The sequence below is a fragment of the Haliaeetus albicilla genome, chromosome 1, assembly GCF_947461875.1.
Source record: "Haliaeetus albicilla chromosome 1, bHalAlb1.1, whole genome shotgun sequence".
Lineage (NCBI taxonomy): Eukaryota > Metazoa > Chordata > Aves > Accipitriformes > Accipitridae > Haliaeetus > Haliaeetus albicilla.
Window position 1 is genome coordinate 53,010,487 of NC_091483.1, and position 27,551 is coordinate 53,038,037.

General features: G+C 35.2%; 1 protein-coding gene across 1 annotated transcript in view; it reads left to right on the forward strand.

Annotated features, from left to right (window-relative positions):
- SGCZ (sarcoglycan zeta) overlaps window positions 1–27,551 on the forward strand; it is a 522,215-nt gene that overhangs the window by 287,075 nt on the left and 207,589 nt on the right. The window contains 1 exon segment of the mRNA XM_069789380.1: window positions 4,833–5,027. Coding sequence (XP_069645481.1) covers window positions 4,833–5,027 — 195 coding nt within the window.

Consider the following 27,551-nt stretch of genomic DNA (forward strand, 5'->3'; position numbering starts at 1 on the left):
GAATAATGGAATAGCATTAAGCTTATACCGCAGTCAGATTTTTTTAAATGTCCATTTAATAATTCCTCATCAGTAAGATCTGTCAGTCACCTAGTTTAGAATGTATATTTTTATAATGGATTTTGAAAGTTCAGTAGGATGAAAGAGCAATTCAGTCATCAAAAGTTTGTGTGTATATTTGTATGAATTTCTGACCTACATATATATATATATATTCATAAATACCTGTCTGTCTGTATTTTTATATATAAAGCATATGTGCACTTTATCAATCAGAATTCTTGGCAAAAACTTTTTTTTAGGTGTGACCTTTTTTTGAAAGATGTTCTGTTATATTGCACAGTTTAGCAAAGCTCATGCAAGTCACTTTTAAAAAAATATTTTAATAACTTGTCCTTCTAGTGTTCTGAAATTTCTTTGCCTTTTCATGATTTACAAAAATACAGAGCTCACAGCAGTTCATACTCAGTTAAAAATACTTATCTGAAGTAGATATGGTCTAGTAACTTTTCAGTTACTGGTGATAAAAACATGATACTAAATGGAGATATTTATCAAACATTTCTGTGGTTTTTATCTTAATAGTTTTAACATCTCCAGGTACTAATTACCAGACCAGCTAGGTTTTGTTTTGATTTTCAGTAGTTTAAAAATCAGTTAATATATTTTTTTTTACATGTTTATACAAATCAGTAGTGAGAGTGCTGCCAATAACTGTAACTGGCTAGATTAATAACTCTAAAAAATAAAGCCAAAATCATCATAATATTTTTTATATTCATAGCAAATGGCAAATTCTTTGGGCTTCCTTATTATGTATACATGTGTAGTTCTTAGAAAACTGAGGCCTTGATCCTTGTGGGTGGTTGTAAAGAATTGATGTTACGTGACTTGGGTCTGACCAACTTGCCTGAGGTCCAAAGGCAGCTGGTGTTTTTTGGTTTTATATTAAACAGATTCAGAATTAAAATGTTTATTTTGGTTTTTGATTGGAAAAATATTCAACAGATTTAAGAAAAAAATTGCTTGTAGAAGATTGTGGTGGGTTGACCTTGGCTAGCCACCAGATGCCCACCAAGATGTTCTATCACTCCCCTCCTCAACTGGACAGGGGGAGAGAAAATATGACAAAAGGCTCATGGGTTGAGGTAAGGACAGGGAGATCACTCAGCAGTTACCATCGTGGGCAAAATAGACTCGACTTGGGGAAATAAATTTAACTTATTGCCAGTTAATAAAAGAGTATCATATAATAGAATCATAGAATAGGCAGGTTGGAAGGGACCTCTAAGATCAACCTTTCTTGGCAAAAGCACAGTCTAGGCAAGATGGCCAACAACCTGTCCAACTGAATCATGAAAGTGTCCAGTGTTGGGGAATACACCATTTCCTTTGGAAGATTATTCCAATGGCTGATTGTTCTCATTGTGAAAAATTTTCCTCTTGTGTCCAATCAGAATGTCCCCAGGAATAATCTGTACCCATTACCTCTTGTCTTTTCCATGTCACTCCTTGTAAAAAGGGAGTCTCCATCTTCTTTGTGGCCACCCTTTAAGTACTGGAACATGGTGGTAAGGTCTCCCCTAAGCCTTCTTTTCTCAAGGCTGAACAAACCCAGTTCTCTCAGCCTTTCCTCATATGGCAGGCTTCCCAGGCCTTTGATCATCTTTGTGGCCCTTCTCTGGACCCTCTCCAGCCTGTCCACATCTTTCTTGTATAGCAGGGACCAAAACTGAACACAGTATTCTAGGTGTGGCCTCACCAGCACTGAGTAGAGTGGGATATCTCTGCTGGTGATGCTTTTGTTGATGCAACCCAGCATCCTGTTGGCTTTCTTTACTGAAGCAGCACACTGTTCAGTTATATGGAGCTTGTTGTCCTCCAGGACCCCCAGACCCCTTTCCACAGAGCTGGTCCCCAGCTGGGTAGATGCCAGCCTGTGCTGCACTCCTGGATTGTTTTCCCAGGTGCAAGACCTTACATTTGTCTTTGTTGAACTTCATAAGGTTCTTGTTAGCCCACTCTTCCAGCCTACACAGGTCTTCCTGCAGGGTGGCTCTCTCTTCCAAAGTGTCCACTTCCCCACTCAGTTTGGTATCATTTGCAAACTTCATCAGGGTACACTTGACCCCATCATCCAGATCACTCATGAAGATATTAAGCAGCGCTGTGCCCAATAACAATCCCTGGAGGACCCAGGGATAAGATGAGGGTAGGAAAATGAGAAATAAGAACAAATCTAAAAACACGTGTCATCCCCCCCCCCCCCCTTCTTCCCTATTTTCTCTACCTCCTCCTCCTGAGCAGTGCAGGGGGGTGGGGAATGGGGGTTGTGGTCAGTTCATCATACATTGTCTCTGCTACTCCTTTCTCCTAATGCTCTTCCACTGCTCCAGCACAGGGTCCCACCCATGGGAGACAGTCCTTCACAAACTTCTCCAACGTGGGTCATTTCTATGGGCTGCAGTCCTTTAGGAACAGACTGTTCCAACTTGGGTCCCCTGTGGGGCCACAAGTCCTGCCAGAAAACCTGCTCCTCCAGTGTGGCCTCCTCTCCACAGGGTCACAGGTCCTGCCAGGAACCTACTCCAGCACGGGCTTCCCACAGGGTCACAGACTCTGGCACATCCACCTGTTCCAGTGTGGGGTCCTCCACGGGCTGCAGGGTGGATATCTGCTCCACTGTGGACGTCCATGGGCTGCAGGGGGAGAACTTGCATCACCAGGCCTCACTCTGTTGAACAGTATACACTGAGGGAACTGACTAATGCCTGCCTGTGGTGATGGAATAAAATAACATTGTATTTAATGATTGTGTTGTAAAGGGTGTATTTCATGGGGCCACATTAATAGTTTCAGGGGCGGTGCTACTTCTGGCATTCTCACAATCTAGAAGTTGACTTTTCAACTATTTTTAATAGTAATAATTGTCTCATAAGTAATATATAAACTAAGGTCACAAGACAATGGAAATGGTTGAAAAAATACTAATTACCTTAAATCTCAAAATGTAATCATGCATTACATTTTTGTTACAATAGCTAGCTAAATAAATATGTAGAAACTCATTATAAGGAGGAAAATGATTAACCCTTTTGTGAATTCAGTTTCTGAATTCTTAAGGAATTCAGACAAAGCTAGGATGAATACTGCCAGAATATGATAAGGGGGTGATCTAAGGTCTTGAAGCCTACTGACGCTTTGCTCTGGGAGGACTGAGAAACATCGGTGAGGAAAGTTCTGTTTGTAAAGGTTTACTACATAAATAACCTGCTAAATGTTACATTTAATTGAAATTATGGGCAAAGAAAAGCAATTCTGATTGAAAAGAATAAAAATGATGAAATGCCTGTTTACTAGCTTATTTAAAACCTGCTTTATAAATTCATTATTTCTGTTTTGACTTATTTCAATGATATATGTATTGTTGTAATATGGATGTGTATTCTATGACTTATAGCTGTAATTATTCACAGTGAGTTAATTTTTGCCATTAATGTCACATTCACTAACAAGTGCATGGTAAAACCTCAAGAGTTTTGATTTGGATAAATATCTAGCAATACAGATGTTTACCTAAAAATGTTTGAGCTTTACATTTAAAAAATGTTATGAAATCAACATTTGTTTGATCCTTCAAATTGATTTAATCTGGTTTTTATTTATAATTGAATCAACTGGCCCATTTTTGTGCATTTTTTACTTTCTTTTAGTGACAATAAAGGCAGTTTTTAAGCATAAAACTGATCATTCTATCTGGTTTACAAGTTTGTTTCTTTGTTTTGGGTATTTCTTTGTTTTGTGTTTTGGGGTTTTTTCCTCCTCCTGAGCACAAAGCCTATTAAACCAATCTTTTTAATGGGTATGTTTCAGGAAGTAGTTTTACATAAACAGAATGAGATTGCTTTAATTTAATTTTTAAGTCATGGAGAAAAGTTAATAGCTTCCAGTCTAAAGGCAATGTGACAGCTGAATATGAATGTAAATATCTGTAAAAGAAAGTTAAGGATATAAAAAATGTTAAATGGTTTCTTACTAGATGACATAAATATTTTTGCTCTAAAGGAGAACTAATGATAACTTCTTTAAGCAGTTTGCAAACAGTTACTGCTTGCTTGCATGCTAGAACTTAAACTGGTTCAGGAAAACAACAGATAATGGCAGTATCCATATCTCCTAAAGGGCAAGATTAAAGCTTTGAAGGGTTTTAATGTTTCTTTTTGCGTAAAATATGGTATAAACAATGGCATACTTTTGTGTAAAATATGGGTGTATGTATAATGGCATAAATTATTAATTTAATTTACTAAGTGTAATAAAAGAGTGATAACTTCATTTATGACATGCATTTTTAGAAAGAATAGATTTTTCTTCTATTTGTATGAAAGAGTGTACTGGTTTTGGCTACAAGCTATTATGAAGAAAATTATCTTTAGCTCAGCCAAAACCAGTACAAAAAAAAGTTACATGGCTTTTTTCTCCAAAACCAAATTTTCCTCATACAAGACAATAAAACAGTCTTCAGAAATAGAATATAAGATACATACATGGATTACATTAATATTTTTTACAGTTTCTTGCTGATAAATTTGAATTGCAAATCCAATTTGAAATATTAAACCAAATGTTTTTTTTAAATTAATAAAACCCACCAAATTCTTACTAAATGCCTAGTAAAAATAACATTGATATGGTTTATGCTGAATGAATGCATCCCTTCTGTACCCATAGAAACTGATTATCTATACGTTCTCAGATAATCTTCATGTAATAAAATCTATGAAAAACAGACCTCTCATTTGCTTACTTGTACTTACATCTTTCTTTTCCAGATGACACGAGAGCAGTATATATTAGCAACACAACAGAACAGCCTTCCAAGGACTGAACATCCTCAGTTTTACCCAGTAGGGATTTATGGATGGCGAAAGAGGTGCTTATACTTCTTTGTCCTTCTGCTGTTGGTTACCATGATTGTTAACTTAGCAATGACAGTATGGATTTTGAAGGTTATGAATTTCACAGTGGTAAGTATCACAGTAACTCTATGTAACCTGTTTCTTCAAGTAATAACTTGTAGTTTTAGTCCTCTTTCCTTTACCATGTTATATACAAATCTTGTAATTTTAAATTAAACATCATATATACTTCTTTGAGTGTTCCTTCAGATATTTATACCTTTTGTGTATATACTGCAGTGAGTGGACCTGTGCCCTATCTATTCAGATATTTTTGGTTAATCATATGTGCTGAAAATACATTGGGATCTTAGATTTTTTTTGTTTGCCCAACCAAAAGCATCATGGTGACTGCCCCAAGTACCTCTTTGTTGCTTGTCACCACTGACAGCAATCAGTAGGAGTTTATTATGCCTGTTCTGTATGGTATCTCTCTTATAAGGAAACTGGGTTAGTTAGGTCAACTTAGGGTAGTTTTTTAAGTTTATGTTGTTTTTAGTATTTTTTTAGAGTTTACTGACCATTTGGACTATGTTTCACCTAGAACTTAGAGTAGCTGTTTTGATGTTGATAAGAGGGGATAGGTGGGTGTAAGAGCCATGGGCTTCTATGAGACAGCCTCCATCTGGAATCTTTAATAGCAGCAAAGTGTTACCGAGCCTGTATTTCAGATGTACACCTGAAAAAACATCTGCATTCAGAGAAAACTGTTATCTGCCCAGCTGTTCTCAAAGCTTTGTTTGCATAAAGGTGGCGGAAGTGCTCACTAGTTGACAGTGGAGTAGTGTCTTTGTGTATATAAAAAGAAAAGATAGAACACTCCACAGTTTAAAACAGCAGTGCTTCTGCTAGGATCAGTATAGTCTCTCTGTCTGGATTTTGACCTTCATAAGCCATATTTTGATGTATCTAGTAATACATTTCTAATTCCTAGAGTCATAGCACATTTCTATTCTCCATGAGTTCCTCAGAAATAAAAAAAAGCATTAAACATACGGCTGAGTTTGTCCTATATCTGCTAATGCTCTGTAATGCATAGGGTTATCTGAGGTTTTCCTGGTGAGACGTATTGTGCAAATATATTGCTACTTTTGAGTTGCCACTAGTGGAAGAGTATGTTGGATTCATAAAATGACAACTGTATGACTTTAATATTAATGTACTGAAAAGTTTCTTAGAAGTTTGGGGAGGGGGCGTTGCTTGGTTTTTGGATGGGGGTTTTTTTGGCTTGTTTTGTTTTGTTTTGTTTTCTTTTTTTTTTTTCTTTTTTTTTTAGCATAATGTGCTTGCAGAACAGGACACCCACATATGCTTTTGTTATTTGTAGTAGAAGCATATTTAGCCATACCTGTTGACTTCAGTAAAATGGTCTGCTCTTATTCCAGAGGAGAATTAAGCATGGAAATTTAAAGAGGTTAAGAAGATGTTTTAAAAAGCACGGAATTTTTCTCTGTGCAGGAGGTTGCATTCCAATACAATATTTGAAACTAGTGCTTTCATATCTAGGCAATGTTTGACCTTCCACACTACAAGCTACTATAGCACTATCCAGTTTAGAACTCTTACAATTTGAACATACAATCTTTTTAAAACAAAACCAAAAAAGATATTCTGAAATATTTTTCCTTCCTGTATGTCAAAGCTTTGTTAGAAAGTTAAAGGTTTATGATGAATCACTAAACCAGTGCAGGAATCTAGTGCAGGAAACAACCGGATTGTTTCAGCAGTTCTGCCTACTAGTTAGTGGATTGAAGACCTTGCTTCAATACCTTGAGAGATGTATGTATCTGAAATAATTATGCAAACACTGGCTTAATAGTTGCACAAAAATAGTGTTTGAAATGTTATGCACTTGATTTATAAACTCGTTATTTCATTATTACAATTCAGAAATCACAAAGCTTATGTGTATCTTTAATAATCCTGAATTTGTTATAAATTCAGATAAATGGTATGCCACTGACTAGGGCGAGTTACTCTTTAACCCTTCTGTTACAGAATTAAAACAAATTTTGTATATTCACATTTACCATAGTTATATATACCAGTAAGTGATTTGGAAAACAAAAGTGGAACATATCACTCCTCTTTCATATGAAAAGCCCCCAAAAATATTTCATATGCTTGAGAACACTATTCATTTTGGAATATCATATACCCCTTAACTACCTCAAAAATGAAAGTTCCTACTTACAGTTTTTTTATGAACAATCTGCAAAAATTATTGTTTCCAAAGGATTTTGTACTTAAAAAGAATAACAGAAGCATTTTATTTAATGATCATACCACCACCAGATCATTCTTACTCAAATTTATATGTAGTACATCCCTGCTGACATAAAATTATTAACCATTATTCTTTTAATGGCAAAATATTTCATGCTTTTTTTTAATTAAATCTACTGCTTCAGGACTGATTTGCTTTTGTCTTCCAGCTTTTATATAAATTTATGGAATGATCTTTGGTTAAACTGTTGCAGAAAACAGAATCAATAGGCATAAAACTTTGGTTTATGACCTGAAATTGTATATCTTAAAGTGCACACAATTGTTTTACAAAGAGACTGTTAAAACATATATTAATTAAATGACAGTACAATAGCTTATTTAATATTATAAAGCTACATGTAATAGCTGTAGGCGTATCATACAACTTAAAGCTGAAAGAATGAAAAAAGTCTGTCAGTAGTTGCTTCTGCTTTTATAAGCACAGTTACTTTGGATGATATTCGAATCCATTTTGTTAATTATACACTGAAGAACACAAGTTTTCTTCTGGAGATTCATGGAATGGTAGTCTTCTACTTGGACTAGTTAGTATTCACATTAGAGTCTCTGTATAGGTTCAAAAATTGATTGCTAGATGGTTGTCGTTTAAAAGGTTCAGTAAAATCTTCACGCTTATGTCCACACATGCACATTTGAGCACCAGTGGAAAATTTATATCAAGTCTGAAGGAGTCACATTCTTAGCAACAGACATCTGAGAGTAAAATAGTTTAGTTTATAAACCTAAACTTCATGTATTTAAAGAATGCAGTAGCTTTGAAATATACATATATTTCTTCCATGCACATGCATAGATGTATAGATAGATAGAAACTAAGAAATTGTATTTGTATATCTGGTAGTGATCGAAAATCAGAAGTGCAGTTCGAAAACTTTTGAAAAGGAAAATACTTGTGCTAAGCTGGTTTAAAGAGTATTTGCACAAAAGAGGAATCTAGTCACGATAAAATAATTGTTGATATTGAACTGCTTTGACATTTTGACATTATTGCTGTTTTAGCATAAACCAATGTTGAGCTTTTTATAAAAACAATAGTAATTGCACCACTTCAAGGGGTCGTGAAGAGCCAGGGCATGGGTTTGTCATTGCTGGGTGACAGTTGCATCATTGTTAGTTTGTATTAGCTGTTGACTTTCTATTTTTAACTGTACAGCTGCAGCCACTGGTCACTTGGCACAATAAAAGCCTTTCTGAGTTAAATTTATAGATTCTTCAGTTGAATAAGTTTTCTGCACATACTGGCCTTGCATGTAAAAGTTGCATTCTGAATCTGAGCTAGTTATCCCATGCTCTTTTTATATACAGAGAAGAGAAATAGGGTCTCCTGTAAGGCCATTCATCTCATAGCAGGACAGGTAACTGAAGTGAATTGTCCTTAGGGATTGATTTTGAATAACTCATCAAAGAAGTAATTAAAAAGGAAATATGGTTTATTTGCAATTGTGTAAAAACAGTACAGGCAAATTGTGTAATTCTCCTTTTATCAGATTAAGTAGTATAGCTGGGAAAGGTAGAGAAACTTTAGGGTATGCAATCTCTTCTTCCAGCGTACAATGTAAGAAAGAAACTTGAAAGGTAAAAACAAGCTACAAATAATTGCCCTCATATAAAATGTATCAGATGAACAAAACTGAAGGTAATTAGTATCTGTGTAGCAGAAGGAATATTAATTAGATAGAGGAATCAGAGATGTAGTCATTTTTTTGAAAGATATTTCACCACCGGTAGTGTAGTGTTACTGTCATTTAATGTCTAGTCGAGATGTTACCTCACTGTTTGATCATCTGTTTAGAAAGATACATGTGAAAGCATGTAAGAACTTCAGGACAAAGTCCCTAAACAATTCCACTGATAGATGCATGTAGCTGTAACACACCATACCATCCTGGGTTTACATGGAAAGTAATCATTCAGGATTCGGTTACATTAGAGGAAGATCTGACCTTGAACAAATGGTCTGCCAATAACTTAGCCCTGAAATAATCCCCAGGCTAAACTCATCACTGGAATAAAGCTCTTTGTTGTCTTACGTGCATCAAGTGGATCTACTCTATCCTGAGTGGTAAAGATAAAATAATTTGACAACATCTACAATATATTGTCCCCTAATGGAACCATCAAAATCTCTGTATCACATGCTTGAACTTCAGAGTTTATCTGTTGTATTAAATGCTTTCCTGAAAAGTAAACAACTGTTGTCTTCAAGAATGAACTCCACTTTCCTCATGTCTCTTAAGCCTGATCTTCAAAGAAGACATGCCTCTTTCCAAAGGATATTGGAAAAATCAAGCTGGGAACTAAAATCCATAGCTTTTGTCAAAATCAAAATAATACTTAGGAGACTTGAGTTTTATGAAACATTTATAATTTCCTTTACTTGTACTGGCCTTGCCACAGTCCACAGGCTCCCCGATGGAAACATCTGTCTTTCACTTTCCCTCAGGATGTAATTGTCTCTCATTTAGTCTAGTTTATATGTGTCTAATGAAGCTCAAAGCTGTTAGTTACTTTTTTGTGTCTGTACAATTAGCATACTAGGTATTTCAAGAAGGGTGGGACACTCCAGTCATAACTTGGTGACATAACCATGGGGTAAAGTATGGATATGTTGTGTATTTATAATATCCTGGTTATTTCACTTACGTGATATATATGAATTTTAAAGGATAGCAAGGAAGGAAATATTTTTTACTGTGCCTGCATTCTTCTTGTTATGTATTTGTATGGTCCATAGCATAGGTAATTAGCTTACTTTTTTCTTTAAAGATTTAATCACTTGAACATTATTCTCTGATATAATTTTTATCTTGTATCATCTTTAAGTTATTCTAACCTCAATAGAACTATAATTTTATATAATTTATTTTTCATATAGCTGTTAACAAATAAAGTATATTGACAATCTGTAAATCTGATTACTTCTCTGTAAAAGAGATTTATCTCACATTTTTATCACCAAATACCAGTGTAGAAATATGCAACTGAAAGTTTTCTGCGGGTATTTCAAATTACAGTTTTAAAAAAGAAATTGAAAGTAGTCCTCTTCCTGCTGTGAAGTGACATAGAGCAATCAGCATAGAAACCTAAGAAGTCCCCCTCTTGGTGGGGGAGGTGTTTAATATCAGTGCCTTTACACATTTTCTAATACTTACACAACTGGCACTGATACTGGCATTTACTTGATATTACATTATTCTGTTGCTTATTACATTACATTGAAGTTTGGAGTTTACTAAAGCTGAAAAAATTGTAATGGTAAGAAAAATACAAATGTGAACCCATTTAGTTCTTAGGATCTCTTTTGGGTTAGCCTGTGACTCAGCCATGTATCCTAGGAAGTATCAGCACTAAATTATAGAATCATAGAATCATTTAGGTTGGAAAAGACCTTCAAGATCATCCAGTCTGACCATCAACAATGCCCACTAAACCATGTTCTGAAGTGCCTTGTCTGCGTGCTTTTTGAATACCTCCAAGGATGGTGACTCCACCACTTCCCTGGGCAGCCTGTTCCAATACCTGCCAACCCTCTCAGTAAAGAAATTTTTCCTAATATCCAACCTAAACCTCTCCTGCTGCAACTTGAGGTTGTTTCCTCTTGTCCTATCTCCAGCCACCTGACAGAAGAGACCAGCACCCACCTCACTACAGCCTCCTGTCAGGTAGTTGTAGAGAGCGATAAGGTCTCCCCTCAGCCTCCTCTTTTCTAGACTAAACAGCCCCAGTTCCCCCAGCCGCTCCTCATAAGACTTGTGCTCCAGGCCCCTCACCAACTTGGTTGCCCTTCTCTGGACACGCTCCAGCACCTCAATGTCTCTCCTGTGGTGAGGGGCCCAAAAGTGAACACAGTACTCGAGGTGCAGCCTCACCAGTGCCCAGTACAGGGGAACAACCACCTCCCTTCTCCTGCTGGCCACACTATTTCTGATACAGGCCAGGATGCCATTGGCCTTCTTGGCCACCTGGGCATACTGCTGGCTCATATTCAGCCAGCTGTCAACCAGCACCCCCAGGTCTTTCTCTGCCGGGCAGCTTTCCAGCCACTCTTCCCCAAGCCTGTAGCGCTGCATGGGGTTGCTGTGACTGAAGTGCAGGACCCGGCACTTGGCCTTGTTGAACTTCATATGATTGGCCTCAGCCCATCGATCCAGCCTGTCCAGATCCCTCTGTAGAGCCTTCCTTCCCTCAAGCAGATCGACCCTGCCTCCCAACTTGGTGTTGTCTGCAAACTTGCTGAGGGTGCACTCAATGCCCTCATCTAGATCATTGATAAAGATATTAAACAGAAATGAGCCCAATACTGAGCCCTGGGGAACACCACTTGTGATCCGCCACCCACTGGATTTAACTCCATTCTCCACAACCCTTTGGGCTCATCCATCCAGCCAGTTTTTCACCCAGCGAAGAGTACACTTGTCCAAGCCATGAGACGCCAGCTTCTCAAGGTGTATGCCATGAGAGACAGTGTCAAAGGCCGTGCTGAAGTCAAGGTAGATAACTTCCACAACCTTTCCTTCATCCACTAGGCGGGTCACGTGGTCATAGAAGGAGATCAGGTTGGTCAAGCAGGACCTGCCTTTCGTAAACCCATGCTGACTGGGCCTGATCCCCTGCTTATCCTGGACTTGCCATGTGAGTGCTCTCAAGACAAACCGTTTCATAATCTTCCCCGGTACCGAGGTCAGGCTGACAGGCCCGTAGTTCCCCAGATCCTCCCTCTGACCCTTCTTGTAAATGGGAGTCACATTGGCAAACCTCCAGTCATCTGGGACCTCCCCTGTTGACCAGGATTGCTGATAGATGATAGAGAGTGGCTTGGCAAGGACCTCTGCCAGTTCCCTCAGTACTCTTGGATAGATCCCATCAGGTCCCATAGATTTCTGAGTGTCCAGATGGCGTATCAGGTCATTAACTACTTCCTCCTGGATTATGGGAGGTATATTCTGCTCTCCATCTCTGTCTTCCAGTTTGGGGGGCTGAGTACCCTGAGGATAATTGTTTTACTGGTTTTGGTAGTACCTCTGGTTTTGTGCATCTCCATATTTTGCTTTCCCCATAGGAATCGATGCATGAAAAGACTTTGTTACATCTCTAAGAATGCAGTCACCCAATTCAGATATTTGTTCTTGCTGTAGTTACTGGCAGTGTTGTAGTCAGTTTTCACTGTTGTCATGGCATGATGTTTTCTGTATTGATACATGTTAAACTCCTCTTGCCTGTAGTACCATGGGAATTACTTTTAAGATCAGGAATGCGATAACTTTTTATCTGGGATGAGACAGTTATTTCTCAAGGGAACTTGAACTTCAATTTAGCTTTAAACATAAGCAGAGCATAAACAGCACTTTGAATTTCCTGGCTAGAATTCATGCGCTTCATGCTCGCAATTGAACATACTCTGGTTGCTGGCTGCCTAGCTCCAACTTCACGTTGTTTGGACAGCAGGTAGTTTGCAAAATGGTTGAATGTCTGCTGGAAGATACACGTGCCAGCTAAGCATGATTTCTTTTTATGTGACAGCATATATAACAACGCAGATATATGCAACTGTTAACTCCTTTCTTTTTCCATCTTTATGGATTCTCCCTATATTCCTTTAGGAGTTTGACTTTAAGAGTTAAAATTTTTCAGATCTGCAAAAATCTAAATCTGAATGATAATATTTTATTAACATTACTTAGAGAGACCAGTAAACACAAGTATTTTTTCCTGGGTTTTGATTGTTGTGCAAGAATGAGGAAACCTTTCAAATTTTTAACGTTCTGTGGTGTTGGGACACACACACACACATGAATGCACACGCTTCTGATCTTAATAACCAATATGGAAAAAATACTTATGATTTCTTTAAAAGTACAATTTGTCCATTAAAGCTATAATTTGATACTTAAGATTTTAGTGGTACAGAACTAAAGCAGCTGTGTTCAGTGCTTTTATCTAGACTTACAGCAAACTGTCCTGGCATACTGTAGAATAAGAAAATAATTTATTTGCAAAATTATACTGTAACACTTATTATCAGTTTCTCAACAAGCATGACAGTGACACGAGCTGTCAGCTTTGTAAGATTCTTTGACCACGTAGATCGCTTTATTTGATGTTTAAAACAGTTTTTGTGCTGTTCTGCAGTTGGTTCTGCTGATCTATGCAATGAAGATAGTATTTGCCCATGGCAGCTACACAATTTCAAGTAGAACTAAAACCAAACTTTTTTTTATTTCTTAGCTAATTTTTGTGGAGACATGTCTAATTTGTAGCAGATTGGCATTTGAAATTTATGAAGTTGTGTAGTAGCTGTACTTAAAAATATTTTGGTTGTTTGGCAAACAGACAACTTCTTTCATTTTACAAAGACAGCAGTTTGTTATTAGGTTTTGAATAAATATTATCATGATTTAATAGCAGTTGCTGGATATTTAATAAATATGTTCTGTCACATCTGCAGATTTCATTTATTTCAATGGCAATAATTTATTGTCAATATTTTATTTTAAACTGTAAATGATCTCATTTTCAAAACTTGTTATCTCTTAAGTAGATAACAAACTATTTCTCTACATCCCTCAACATTTTAAAGAACCTTATGTCCCATTTTGGGATGAATGCAAGAAAGCTTTTGTTTCCTTTTTGTTTGTTTTTTGTAGTGAGAAAGATCCAGTCCAGAGCAGGCAATATCATTAATTATTAATGATTAAAAGACTTAGTCAAGATATCGGAGACCAAGGTTCAAATTCATGCAGTCTCCAATATAGACCATGTCCCAGGTAAGTGTCCTACTCATAGGCTATTAGTCCTTCTGATTTCTGATGTTCCTTTTTAATAGATACATGACCTCTATCTTACTATCTTTTAGTCTCAAACATTAGATATCATCCTTATAACAAATTTTATTGAAAATTCCTGTGAAATAGCTGTGTATTCCTCAAGAATATTTTCTGCTCAGATTTATAATTCCTTTGGAAAAAAGTTTAGAAAATAGTCAGCCAGCTAAAATGAATATTAGGAAACCATACACATGGGTGCACGTGCACATGCCTACACATACATGCTCAGGGTCTTATTTATATAATTGGCTATGTTCTCATCTCCTTTTTATGTTGCACTGGAAAACAGAAACTTAAGCTTCTTGAATGAACCTGTCAGCTCCGTGCATGATTCAAACACTTGCTCATAGCATGTCAGCTAAAGAATCATGCTATGAGTTAATTTTACTTGCACTTTTTTATCCCATTTGTTAACATTTGTGTGAAAACACAACTTTATGGAGCTGGAGGGTATTTTGTAAAACTTATGTCCCCTTTCATTTGGAGTGCGTTGGGTAGGAATTAACTGATTTATTCTTGCTCTCTTTTGAGCACGTCACATAGTTGCTGTCCTGAGTACAAAGAAGAACTCATTTCAAGTATTTCTAATACCATTTTTCTAAATCAATTTTTATCTCATTTTGTATATGTACCTCCTGTATTGTATACCTCCTTTCCTAGCACTATGGGGGAAAAAAATCCAAATCAATCTGTCAGTGCAAGTATGGTGTAGGTTTACTTGACTGTATAGTAAATAATGTGCACAATCCTAATTAACTTCTGTAAATCTCTGTTATCTCCTTTTTTTTTTCTTTTTTTTTTTTTTCCAATGAAGGGGAAAAAGTTAAAATCTGTCGTGTCATAGTGGAAAGGCAACTAACCTGGAATCAAATTTGCCATCTCCTATTTGTTACATATATGCACAGCAACAGTTTGCATGAAAAGTCAAGCCACTGTTTCACATATTTGGTTAGCTATTTTACAGTACTAGGCATCTCATGCAAATGCAGCTTCCTGTAAAAAGTAGGAAGGTATTGTTTTAAAGCAGTGCTATTTAATAGCACTTTTTAGCAAATATGAATTGCCTTGATTTGATGTGCAGTTTGAGTTCTTTATTCTGGGTGGCTGAATGCAGATTTTAAATACTTTATTTTATTCCTGAGATATATATCTGTACATTTTGGTGTTTATTGACTTTATTTTATTCCTGAGATATATATCTGTACATTTTGGTGTTTATTGTTACAAATTATCTCTGATGAGGAAAAATGCAATAAAATTAATTTCTCATTTTTATATTTGTTTTGTCATGCAGGCTTAATGGCAGAATACTAGTAAAGTTCCTAACAGAAAAAGGGAATAAATACTTTGCACTCTACTTAACCTTGAAAAGATGTGATTTAATGCACTGTAGGAAAAAAAAAAAATCTATTTATATGATAGTTTAAGCAATTTCAACCTGACCTTGCAGTGCCATTGGAAAATTGTACTGGAGTATCCAGAACCTGAATGCTTAGGGAAAACTGCCTGTAAACAATGTTACTTTATAGAGATGCATTGAGAACATATCAGTATTTGCCTCTACAAAGTCACTGTTTGCTCATTTGTCTCATTGCTTCAGATTTGTTTCATGAAGTGTCAGGACTGATTTAGAATCAGCTTAAGGGACACAGATTCATAACTTGTACTTTTATCCCATGTCAGCAGTCCAGCATGCCACAGGTAGCTTGCCCCATGTTTCAGAAAAAGTGTGGATGGCTATGTCTTCTTCCACCATTCACTGCGGTGATTCTGAGGTCCATTAAAGTATGACTCGTGCAACCTCTTGTAAGAGTTTTAATATTCAAAAAGAATGCTGAGTGTGGCTATAGAAAGTATAGAAGAGGACAACTTTAATTCATGCGATAAGTTAGATGACAACGAATATATATATTTTCTTTCAGTTTTTGGATGTTTACCTTCTATTAAATAATAATAATGTGTTTGAGCTGAGTGAACAATGTTTACTAGACAGCTTATTCTTAATCATTCACTGTGTAAATAGGCTGGAACAAGTATCTCAGAAAAATTTTTCAAATATTTGCTTTCATGAAAATTGAATTAACTTAATTTCCATTATTGGCTTTTAGCTGTGTTCCCTTTCCATGTGTATTCTAGCATGACATTAGTGTTTGTGGAAAGTGAGATTTTCAAGAGAATATTATACAAAGATAATTTTGAATTTTTAAAGGTTTATCCAATAAGCCAGTTCTGACACTTAGATTTGTCCAATTGCATAGCTTGAATAGCAGATATTTGAAGACAGCTGTGCAATCATTTTTAATGGGGGGGGAACTTAATTTTGTATATTAGGGTTCAAGAAAATAATCAACAGAAAGTGATTACATGAAAAGAAAAGGCTAATGCATCAGCATGTTTGTCTCCAATAGGGGCAACTAAAGCAGACCAAGTTAATTTTATAGTTCAGGCCAAGCAGTAACATTTTGTAATGTCATTTAGCAGTAATTAGAAAGATCTCAAACCACTTGAACAACCTTTAGTTACTTAAAGGCACCAACAATCTGTATGAATAACAAAATGTGTCATGGTTTCTTCCTTCCCTCCTATTATTCAGATGATCTTTGTGGGTATAGAGTACAATAAGAAATTACAATCTGTGCTTGGAATCCTGCTTTTATTTGTACAAACCTTCCATCTTGAAATCAATACAAGTCTGTGTACAGGAGCACAATGTACTCATGTCAATCTAGCCTAAATTAGACCTAGTACATCTAGAAATTATAATAAAAAAGAACTAGGAAGATGAGATACCTATCACTACATATTCTATCTTATGTGGCAGAGTATTTCCCTTTCTTTTAAGTCAGGTTATTAGATGTGTCATTGGAATCCCAGGCAGGATTAAATGATGAAATCAAATGTTTTAAGAAGGAATAATAGAGCAGCAAGAACTTTTTGAAATAAAAAATGTGAATAAGGTATTTGTGTGGCCTGCAGGGGATAAGGAGAAAAAATTTTAAGACCTTTCCCCAAAAGTTGCAACACTGATGGTATATCTTGTTTACATCTGACAGTCATATTTTACTATACTGCTAGATACAATCAAGGAATAAAAATCAAGAAATCCAATAAAAGCACAATATAAATGATATTGCCAGAGGCAATATAGAAATAGTGGAACCACCACACAATAGAAGTCAATGTTATTACACAATCCTAAAGCTCTTGACTGTAATATAAATTTGGCTGCCTTTCCTGGAAAAGCCTGGTCCAATGGCGCTTGTCTAATGATTTGTTATTGCAGGCAACACAGTGCATACCCTTTCTGTCACATCAGTGTCCCTCATGCCAATAATGTATTCAGTCGAGCGTCAACCCTCAGAGACTCAGTGCAGATTTTTTTATTGTGCCATTCAGTTAAATAAAACAATTTGTGGAGATCCTCCTGTAAAATCTTGAGATTTCAAGCCTATTTATTGCATCTTACAAAAAAAAAAAAATAGAAAAAAATCAGATACATATTTTAACATCTCTAATAATGAAAAGTGCATTTTTATGGTGCACAGAATTGGTTTTAATTATACATCTTCCTTTCCTCTGACCCCCTTGAAATCTGTCTGCACAGTAGAACAATACCAAGAAATGGTTTCCCAAGCAAAATTTTCTAGTTACTGTGTTTGCTTTTCATATTATCTTCAAAGCTCAGGTTTGTAAAAGCAAGGATGTGCAAGAGGGTAACAAATTTCTGTCTACTTCAAAAAAGCCTAACTGAAATAAGTATAATAAAAATACAGTACGAATTAATATATATTGAATTTTGATTGACTAATCCAACTTTTAAGCAGTCATTTTGTTTCTGTATATTCTGATGGCACAAGTCAAAAAAGGAAAAGTTCTTTTCATAGAATGAAAATCAGAATTACTATCCTGCTCTGCTCAGTAGAGATGATATTTTAATACTGAAGGTAGATGCACATGGAAGTATAGATAGAAAGAAATTAAAAAAAAAGGATATACTTGGTCATCTTCAAATCATCCTTTTATGACATATTTTATAGAGATGGAGGCCCTTCTCATTTCCTTCATTGTCTTCAGGAATATACAACTCATTTAAGCCATCTTTCTGCATCTGGGCATGCTACCTAGAAGTGGTAGAGGAGATAAAAATCTGTGTTAAGTCTATTGGATGAACATGCAACCTAAAAGATACTTTTGTTTGAAATAATTTTTGTCATGTTATATGTTAAGGCACATGCTTCTAACTTTTTAATTTGTTTACCAAACGATGATAATAACTATTAAAGAACTTGTTCATTTTTACAGTAGTTAATTTAAAAGAAAAATGTATGATGCAAGCAGTTAATACTAAAAAAAAAATTTGCCTGTGGATTTGTTCTCAGGGCTCATTGATATAAGCTTATGTGTATATATAAACATAAAACTTATTTTTTCTCAAGAGGGATGTAAACTGTTTACATTTTAATTTCCTGATGGTTTCATGTTGGTTTTGGCTCTTCCATAATTAAAATGCTAATTATAAAGGGAGAGGGTTGATTTTTATGCTTACTTCTACATTATCTTGCTCTCAGCTTTAAATTTCATAAATGCTTTCCAAAGTGATTTAAATCATTTTATGACTTAAGAACTAATTTCAGAATTATTTTATTGATTATTATCATTATCTAGAATGTAGTTTTTAATATGAATACATTGGAATCTTTAAGGAGAAACAAATTTATTAATAAGAGGCATAAAATTTTAAAATTAAAAGATGGTACAGAATTACTCAAGCTAGAATATAGTGTGACTTAACAACCACATCTTTATGGCACTTCTGAAGTTTTAATGGAAAGAACCTGAAAGATACATAACCCTTGCTTTGCTGTTTTCCATTTCAATCACTGGACTCAGAGATCATGTTACTGTTATGTGTTTTGGAAAGATTACTTACGTAAAAATACATTTTAGTGGGTATTGTCATTATATCAGTTATGAAGACTATATTGCTACTCCATAAAATTTTAAATTAATTGTTTCCGTTTCTGCCATTTTGTAAAACAGTTCTATTGACGTGATTAACAGAGGCTAGAGATGGAAAGATTTAAAGCCTAAAAGAAAAGACTGGGGCAGAGATCAAGCTTGCATCCTGAGCCTTTCTTACTGCATTTGGATATAAAGACAATAATACCATGGAAACATACGGACAATAAAACCCAACAGTATCTTTTCCTTTTTCCTAGCTATACTGAAAAATCCTAATAAGAGGAAATACAATGATTCTGTAGAGTCTCTTAAAAAGGATGAAGTTGGGTCTTTTTGTAGGTGTAGATCTGTTTTCCTTCTTGAGAAATAAGTTATAATAGTCTCTTCATTTTGTTTTTTTATATTGGGCCCATCAGGGAAGACCCTTGCAGGAAAGATCTGAATGGGAGAACTATCCATGTCCAAGTAATCAAGTAATCTCTGATCAGGATTTTGGGGGTTTGGTTGGTTTTGTTTGGTTGGTTGGTTGGTTGGTTTTGGGGGGGGCAGCAATGGGGCTTGCATTAATGATGTAAGTATGTAAGTAAGCAAATCTGGTATTTCAGTCAAGCAGATGAAGTAGGTAAACTATTATAAATTAGGTAAATAAAGTTTAGCTCTTTCTATAATTGCCCTCAACTTAAACCATTGCCACAGCTCTTTAAAGTGAAGAGTCTCCCTTTTCTCTAAAAGTTTGATAGCTTTCTCTAAAGAAACTGTATCTACAGGATGCTACTGGGGAAATCCCTTTGTCACGGTTACAAAGGGATCACGCTGTTTTGTGGTACCTAAACAGGATCGGTTGGACAGCAAAAAAGGGCAAAGAGTATGGCAACACAGAGTCTGTGGCAGATATGAAAGTTTTGGGGAATATGCTTTCTATAAACTCTCAGTTCACTTCTGATTTTTAACAGGAGTGTTCTGATCTAAAGTTCTTAATATGAGCTGTGGAAAAATAAATATCCTGTTATGAACTGTTATCTGAGCTTTGGCCTAACTGTCAAAGGACTGATATACTCCTCTTTTAAGATTTAACAAAGCTGTAATCTGTAGCTCACTGAAGGTTAACAAAGCATTTACCTTCAAGAAAATAAAATTCAATGGCAGATGAAGGTTTTTATTACTGTACAAATTAAAAAATAATTTTTGTAGTCTGAAAGGTATTATTTATGCATTTTGGATTCATGGTGTGTGTGAATAAAATTACTTCAGATACCCTAAGGTTCAGGTGAAACCTGAGTCACTTATGTAAAGCAAGAGTACAACAAAACACCTGATAAGAACTTTTGATTGAATAAGCTTGTAAAGGGGAAGCTGTTTTAAGAATTTAAAACATTCTTAAACCATTGCATCAATGCAAATGAAAATAAATATAGATTATACAATAAGATACAGATTCTCAAAGGTACAAGCTCAGCTGAAATATTCTGGCAGGCTACTAGTGTTCATTGACAAAAGATCCAAGGAGTCCATCCGAGTAATCCAGTCATATAAATATTTCACAATACTCTGTCCTACTTAACTGAAATTATTAGAGTATTGCTCAACATTTAACAAGCTCATGATGTACAAATAATTTATTGACACAAAAGACATCCCTAAATAACAACTTTACATCAAGTAATCTGTCTGTATTACAAAGAAATTTTCCAAAATTCTTGTTTGATAGCTTTGTAGCTTAACAGGTGTTAAAACTTCTCACTACCTGTAGCGTACTTTGTTGAAAGTAATTAGGATTATTTCTAGACGCTTTTTCACACTTCTTTGTGGTATTTTTGTATGGTATAACAATTGGTGTTTTTCTTATACACAGAATCTAAAAAAGTCAAGTTTCAGGTTAGCAGTTAATGGCTTGGTTTTCAAAAGTAGTTGTAAGTCAATCTTGATGATATGTATGTTGTTTTAAAAACACCATCTTGCACAGCTTTTTGCCTGTTGCTCTTGTAAAAACACTCTTCTGGAGTCATTATATGTGAAATATTTCCTTTTTGAGCATTAGGATCCTCACAGTATTTTTTGTGTGTAATATGCACAGTATGCTGGGTGGACTCTGGAAAATAACAGATGCAGGATAAACAAATACTATGTTATAAAGGGCGACAAAGAACAGTATGTGATGACTTGTGCAGGCTCTGAAGCCTCAAAGCATGATGCTGAAAGTACTGATTCTCTTGGAGGAATTTCTGTGCCTGGGCAGGACAGTGAACATCAGTAACTGTACATTAAAGTTATACATGAGTGACACAAATCTTCCAGCTTCCTTTTCACTTAGAGACAATGCAACAATTATAGGTACTAATTCCAGGCACAGTCCAGGGAACTAAGGCAGTTAGGAGAAGGTGGAGAAGCAGGTTGAACATCAGCTACAGAGAAGAGACAGCCATTTAGCCCGCACAAGGAGCACGCTATGGTGGTTAGTCACTTGGCTGGAGAGAAGTTGTGAATAATTGGGGAAAAGAAAAATGTTACTCTGGCAGCATCACCTGTAGTTAATCTGTGGAGCACTTCACCACATGATATGGATGCTAAAAATTTATAGATGTTTAAGAATTGATTGGGCAAATACATAGAAGAAAAAATGTACCAAAGGCTATCAAAATTGCTGAAGGGCAAGAGATTTACCAAAAAACTGCCTTTATCTGAATATCCTATTCTTATGTTTGGGTGCCTTCTGTTTGCTGCTGCTGGAAACGAGATATTGGACTAGGCTGACTTTTTGTCTCACCCAGAATGGTCATCCTTATGTTTTTATGAAAACAGTGCTGAGGACGTGGTTCTCAGTTTATACATTATATTGATAAACCAACTGTTTTTATTGTGTATTACAGTACATCACAGTGTGCAGTAAAATTAAGAATTTAAGGATCACATTTTGGCAAGAGAAATAAGTGTTTTAGTCTCGATCCCTGGTTCCAGATGAAATTATAAATTATTTAGGATCTTTATTTTCTTCCATAAATAGGAAAGAAAATTAAGTGGTATGCTGAGTAACAGTGCTGTAGCACAGCAGAACTAATCTAAACTGAGATATCTTGGTAAACTAAATACTGGATTTAGATCCCTAAATTAATGCTCTCTGCCATAAAAGTGTGACTTCTTAATAAACTAAATTATTTCCAGGCAATGCCTGCCGTCATGTAATTTTACAAACAGATGAAGATAAACTCTGAAGAGATGTTAAAAAGGACAATGCAAGTTATTGAATAACAGTATATGAATCTGTTTAGGGTATTTCCTTAGTTAGAATTTTGAAGAGGGTTTTTTTTTCCTTCACATTTACAAATGTAATTATGTTTGTATTGGCTGTATAACTTCTGAAAAAAACTTCAAAATCTCTAATGTACTGTCTCAACTAGAAAACATCAGTCAGTTGATTCACAGTTTCTGCCCTTGGCTTCAGATAATACCGTAGGCGACACATATTTACACTTGTGTAAATTTGTCAAGCGAAATTTTATAGATGTTCTTTTATAAATAATTTGTTTTCAGTTTACTAAAATGGATTAAACCCACTTCAAATTACTAAAAAACCCCAAACATATATCTAGATTAATTTCTGTGCTTATTCTCAGCTCACTCTCGCCATCCCTCTGTAAAATCTACAAGGAAGAGGGCACTGTATGGGCAGCTCAGATCACTTTGATTTACCTTTTTTCTTTCTTAATTGCTGCTTATTACAAGTTAGACACACAAAAGTGTGATTCAGCTATCTCTATCTTTTTAGAATTCATTATGGGTCTGTTACATTCTGGTGTATAACTTGTGTGTGTGTGTATGTGTTTTCATATGTGTGTATGAAACATACATATGTGTACTTACACAGGTACCCATGTGAATCATAGGCATGTGAATCTTTCTTATTCCAGCTGCATTTTAATATCAATCTGTTGTTTGCCCTGTGATCTTGATTCAGTCAACGTACAAGCCAGGATTTCGAGAAGCTTGTCCATACATTCAGTTTTGAATATACTTTAAAATTTAGCTGTAGAAACATGATATCATGAGAATTTTAGTTGATTTTGTCTATGTGGTTGGAGTTGATTAATCTCTTTGAAATAAAGCATCATCGCATAATACTAGAATATTTTCCATAGTTCATTTTGAAACTACCAATACTTGAAAAAAAATCCTCTGTTAATTTTTTTTTTTTTATAGAATGGCAGTTTTTATTCAGCTATCAACCAAAGAAAATGACAAATGCAATCACTTTTGATCCAGATACAGCAGGTTGAAGGTATGGTGTCAGTATTACTGAGATATGAGGTGGTCATTTTCCAAAACTACCTAGAAACTATATACTCAGTATAAGAGGCAAAACAAGCTTTCCAATCTAAAATTGATGTAAAGTGAAAGCAGAAAATATTTGCATATTTTCAATACATTTGTTTGTTTGTTTGTTTTTTTATTTGACAAAAAAGCTCTTTATACAAAGTGCTCCAACTTTCTTCTGTTATTTATTAGATTAATTTCCTTGGAAAGCAAAACAAATCTATATGCCAGTGTAGCAGCAGCCTTCTAAGGTCTATCAAATTCTTAAAAGTACACAAGTCAGCAAAACTTCTTGAATCTTCAAGTAACAACATAATAATATTAACTATTTTTCCTTTTTTTCCACTTTTATAAGTATTGACTGTTTTCATATTTTTCCCCAGTCCATGGTCTTAAACAATACGACCCATTGCCATGTGGTTATCAGCATGAAGGACATGTGCTGATATCATTTTTCATGTTACTTGAATGTGTAGTTATATGGTAGTGATGAGCATGAGGACGGAAACTTCAAGGAATAAAATAGTTTAACTACTCTGATTTTATGTGAGTGGATCTATTCATATAGCTAAACTTCAGAATCTGTTGTATACATTTGTGTTCCTACATGCTGCAAAATGAAAGTAAAAGGGTATGTAGGAAAAGCATGTATTGTAGAGGGAAGAAGAAATGCAAGATAAAAGAAAGGACTAACATAATGTGGTAAAAATTATGAGATTGAAAAAGAATTGTGAGACTGAAAAAAAGTCATTTATATTTCATATAAAAAAGGTTACTTAGCTAATAGATGTAATAGCTTCAGGCAGCAATATGTTTCAAAATGAAAAACAAGACATACTTTTTAGAGCACTAAAATTAAAAGGGTGACAACCCTAGCAGATATGATATACTGCACAGAAGTATACTAGTCTTCTGAGTAGATCATTGGACAAGGACTATGAAAATCGGAGTTTGATTTTTAGCACTCTTAGCAGTTGCCTAGCTGTGAATATCAATGATTTATTACTTCAAAACTGAAGTTATTGGAAAACCCACTTGAATATTTAAAAACTACATAATGAAATCAACATGATTATATAAGTCACTAGAATTTTACAACTGCAGGAATATATGACCCAATGGATCAATTAAAGTACCTATGGTTTCTGGCAGCTAGTATATTCCTCTCAGTATTAGAGGGAACAAATGTAAGATGGCTTGATTACAATGTAGTGACGGAGTATGTTTTGATCTGGGGGGGTGTTAATTTAATTCTTATGCATGTTATGTCTTTGTCTGCTCTTTCATGCTGTTTGAGTAAAAAGAGAATGTCCTTTGGTGAGGTAGATAAGCACTTTTGTTTATTCAGAAGGTTGATTTTTGAATGATTAAGTGCTTAACTTGAATATTGGTAACAAGCAGCCTTGGTGGCTTTCAAAAAGTACTTCATTCTTGATTTTATTTCATGGATTTTGTCATGCTCTTTAGTCATACACTGTCTTTAAATAAATGAACATTGTAATTAAAAAAGCTTTTCTGATAGTAATCAACTTAATTGTGGAAACAAGCTTTTTTTAATATATAGTTTTGGAAAGGAAATGAGAGTCAAGACAAAAATTGTGGGAGAGAAAAAGCAATAGAGAAGTTAAAAAAAGAGAAAAAAATACATTAAAAGCAGGACAAAACCAATAACTGTACTCCTTATTCTTTCAAAGTGTTTGATGTAGGACTATGCCAAGTTTTACTAGCACAGAGAGGTACTCTGAAATATACCTAGAACTGGGTTCTTGAAATGGTTCTGGCATTATTCACACAGAACTACACTGAGTATGCTTTATTATCTTTCATTGGAAATAGGCACTTGGTTCAACTTTCTCTGAAAATCTCTGCTAGAGGAAATACAAGTCTATTCTTATCAGTTATGATTACTTTTCATGTCACTGTAAGACAAATTCTAGCATATTTAGCAATACCGGTACTGTGTTATTTATGTAGGTGTGAGTTTTCACAGTGCTACTATAGATGCCCACATGTGTGTGTTAGCAGAGAAGCATGAAGTACATGGCACATTCATTTTTATATGATTTATAGGTTTAAATGTATCTTGAAATATTTAAGTATGCTAAAAGTACTTGAAATATCTAGAAGCTATTAATTAGTTGTTCCTTTATTACTTTGCCCAATTAATGAAGGGCTATAAATTTTATATTAATTTAGAAATGCATTTGGCCTCTAACCATTATAATCTTTCATGATGTGATGATGACATAAAATAAACACAATTGCTGGATGCCTGAATGATTTTAGAAATATTATATACTTACGATAAAACTGTCTCTAAACTCTATAATGATACTGTAAAAATTACAGTATCAGGAGAGAAAGGTCTTTAGTGAGAAGTGGTTTCAGGCTGATGGTAAGGGAGAACAAAAAGGAGGAGAATACAGGCTGAGTCTTGAAAATGAGAGAAGATTTAAAAAGAAGAAAAGGAAGAAAAAGGAAGAAAAGACCAACTCTCAATACAAATTAAGTTGACAGTTTCTAGGTGTTGATCTGAGGTTCATTAGCCACATACAGCTAGCTAAACAAGCTCTAAGGAGAATAATTGATGAAACAAAACAAAGGTAAAGGTTGATGGATTAGCACAGAATTATCGATGCTGACAGCCCCATGTTTTCTGGGGAAACATTATGTGAAGTTAGGAACAGATGCTGAACAATATGGCACATCTGATTTCATGCTGCTTATGCAAGCTGACCCCTGGCATTCTGTGTGAGGTCAAAAGATTTCTGAAATTTCAGTCAGCAGGAACAGTAGATGTGTAGGTTGATGGCTCAGATTGGGTGTGTGTCTTGCCTTTCAGCAAGTGTCTGATGATTGTGGGTTTAAAATAAAATCTAAAGCTCAGTAGAGAACACCTGAAATGTTAGTTGCTGTGTAATTTTGCTGCTTTTAAGATGTGTTATATAATCTGTAGTAATTTATTCCGCTCTTCATTTGATTATTCAGGGTAGAAACTATTATTGCAAGTTATTCTTACCATTGAGAATTAATTTCAACAAAACAACTTGTAATGCATGGTTTAGGAAAGGATATACAGAAATAAACTGGTAGAGATAGCTAGAATTGCATTTATTACCTGAAGCACTATACATCTTTTTTTAATTGCACAGGAAAAATAATGATTCATCCAAACAATAATTATCCAAATAATAAAATAAATAATTTTCATTTAAAACTTAAGTAAGTGTTCTCTGTATCCCAATAATTTACATGCTGATTTTTAACATTTGAATACTGTTACTTAACCAGCCTCAGTGTGTTTTAAGATCTAGCAGTTAAGAAACATTTGTCTCTAGCTGCTTTCTTACATGCACTTTTGCTACAGATTTGGAGAAAGGCTTTTAAGATAGTCAGCAAAAAAACTGTTCAAAACCTGTGTTCCTCTATGGCCTTCACTTAAACTAACATTTTTGGGATAAATTACTTGATGTCATATTTATCACATATCAGACCCAAGTTCTGTATCTTATCTCTGACAATAGCAAACACTGCCCGTGTAGGAAAGAATGTAGACCAGAGCAAGTGTATAGTAGTGCTTCCTCAGCACTCTCCCATGTTACAGGTTCAAGGTTCAGAGATTTTGAGTGCTAGGTTATAGTGTTGTGTTAAGTGGCAGTAGATGGAGGTGGGGAAGAAGGACAAAGGTTTAACACCATCATCCATAGTGGAATAGAAGGCAGACAAAATTGGCTCTAACCCCCTTCACAAAATTTAGCTTTCTTGGATCCTGAAACATCAGGAAAAATACATGACGAAAAGGGAAAAATAATATGCCTTGGAAAGTGGTGTAATTTGTGTACTGGCAGACAAATAATACCAAGAGGGTAGACCATCCTTCAGTGTTTCTCGATCACCCCCACTCCTCCTTCCAGATAATGCTACAAGTCATTTATAAATAGGATATGAATACCAAAGTTCATGCTTCAGTGAAGGTTTCAGCTGGCTCATAAATATGACTGTGGCTTTCTTCTATAAAGCGCCATGCTTTTTGTGATAAGGTACAATATTACAAACAATATCAAAATGAAAGTTTGGGTTTTCAAAGAGTCAAATCAAATAATCCAAATCATCAAAGTCCAAATTCTATCTGCATTTATAAAATTACAAATTATGAGATGAAGGCTTTATCCATCTCTGTAGGAATTAGAACTGAACTCAGAATCTGGAT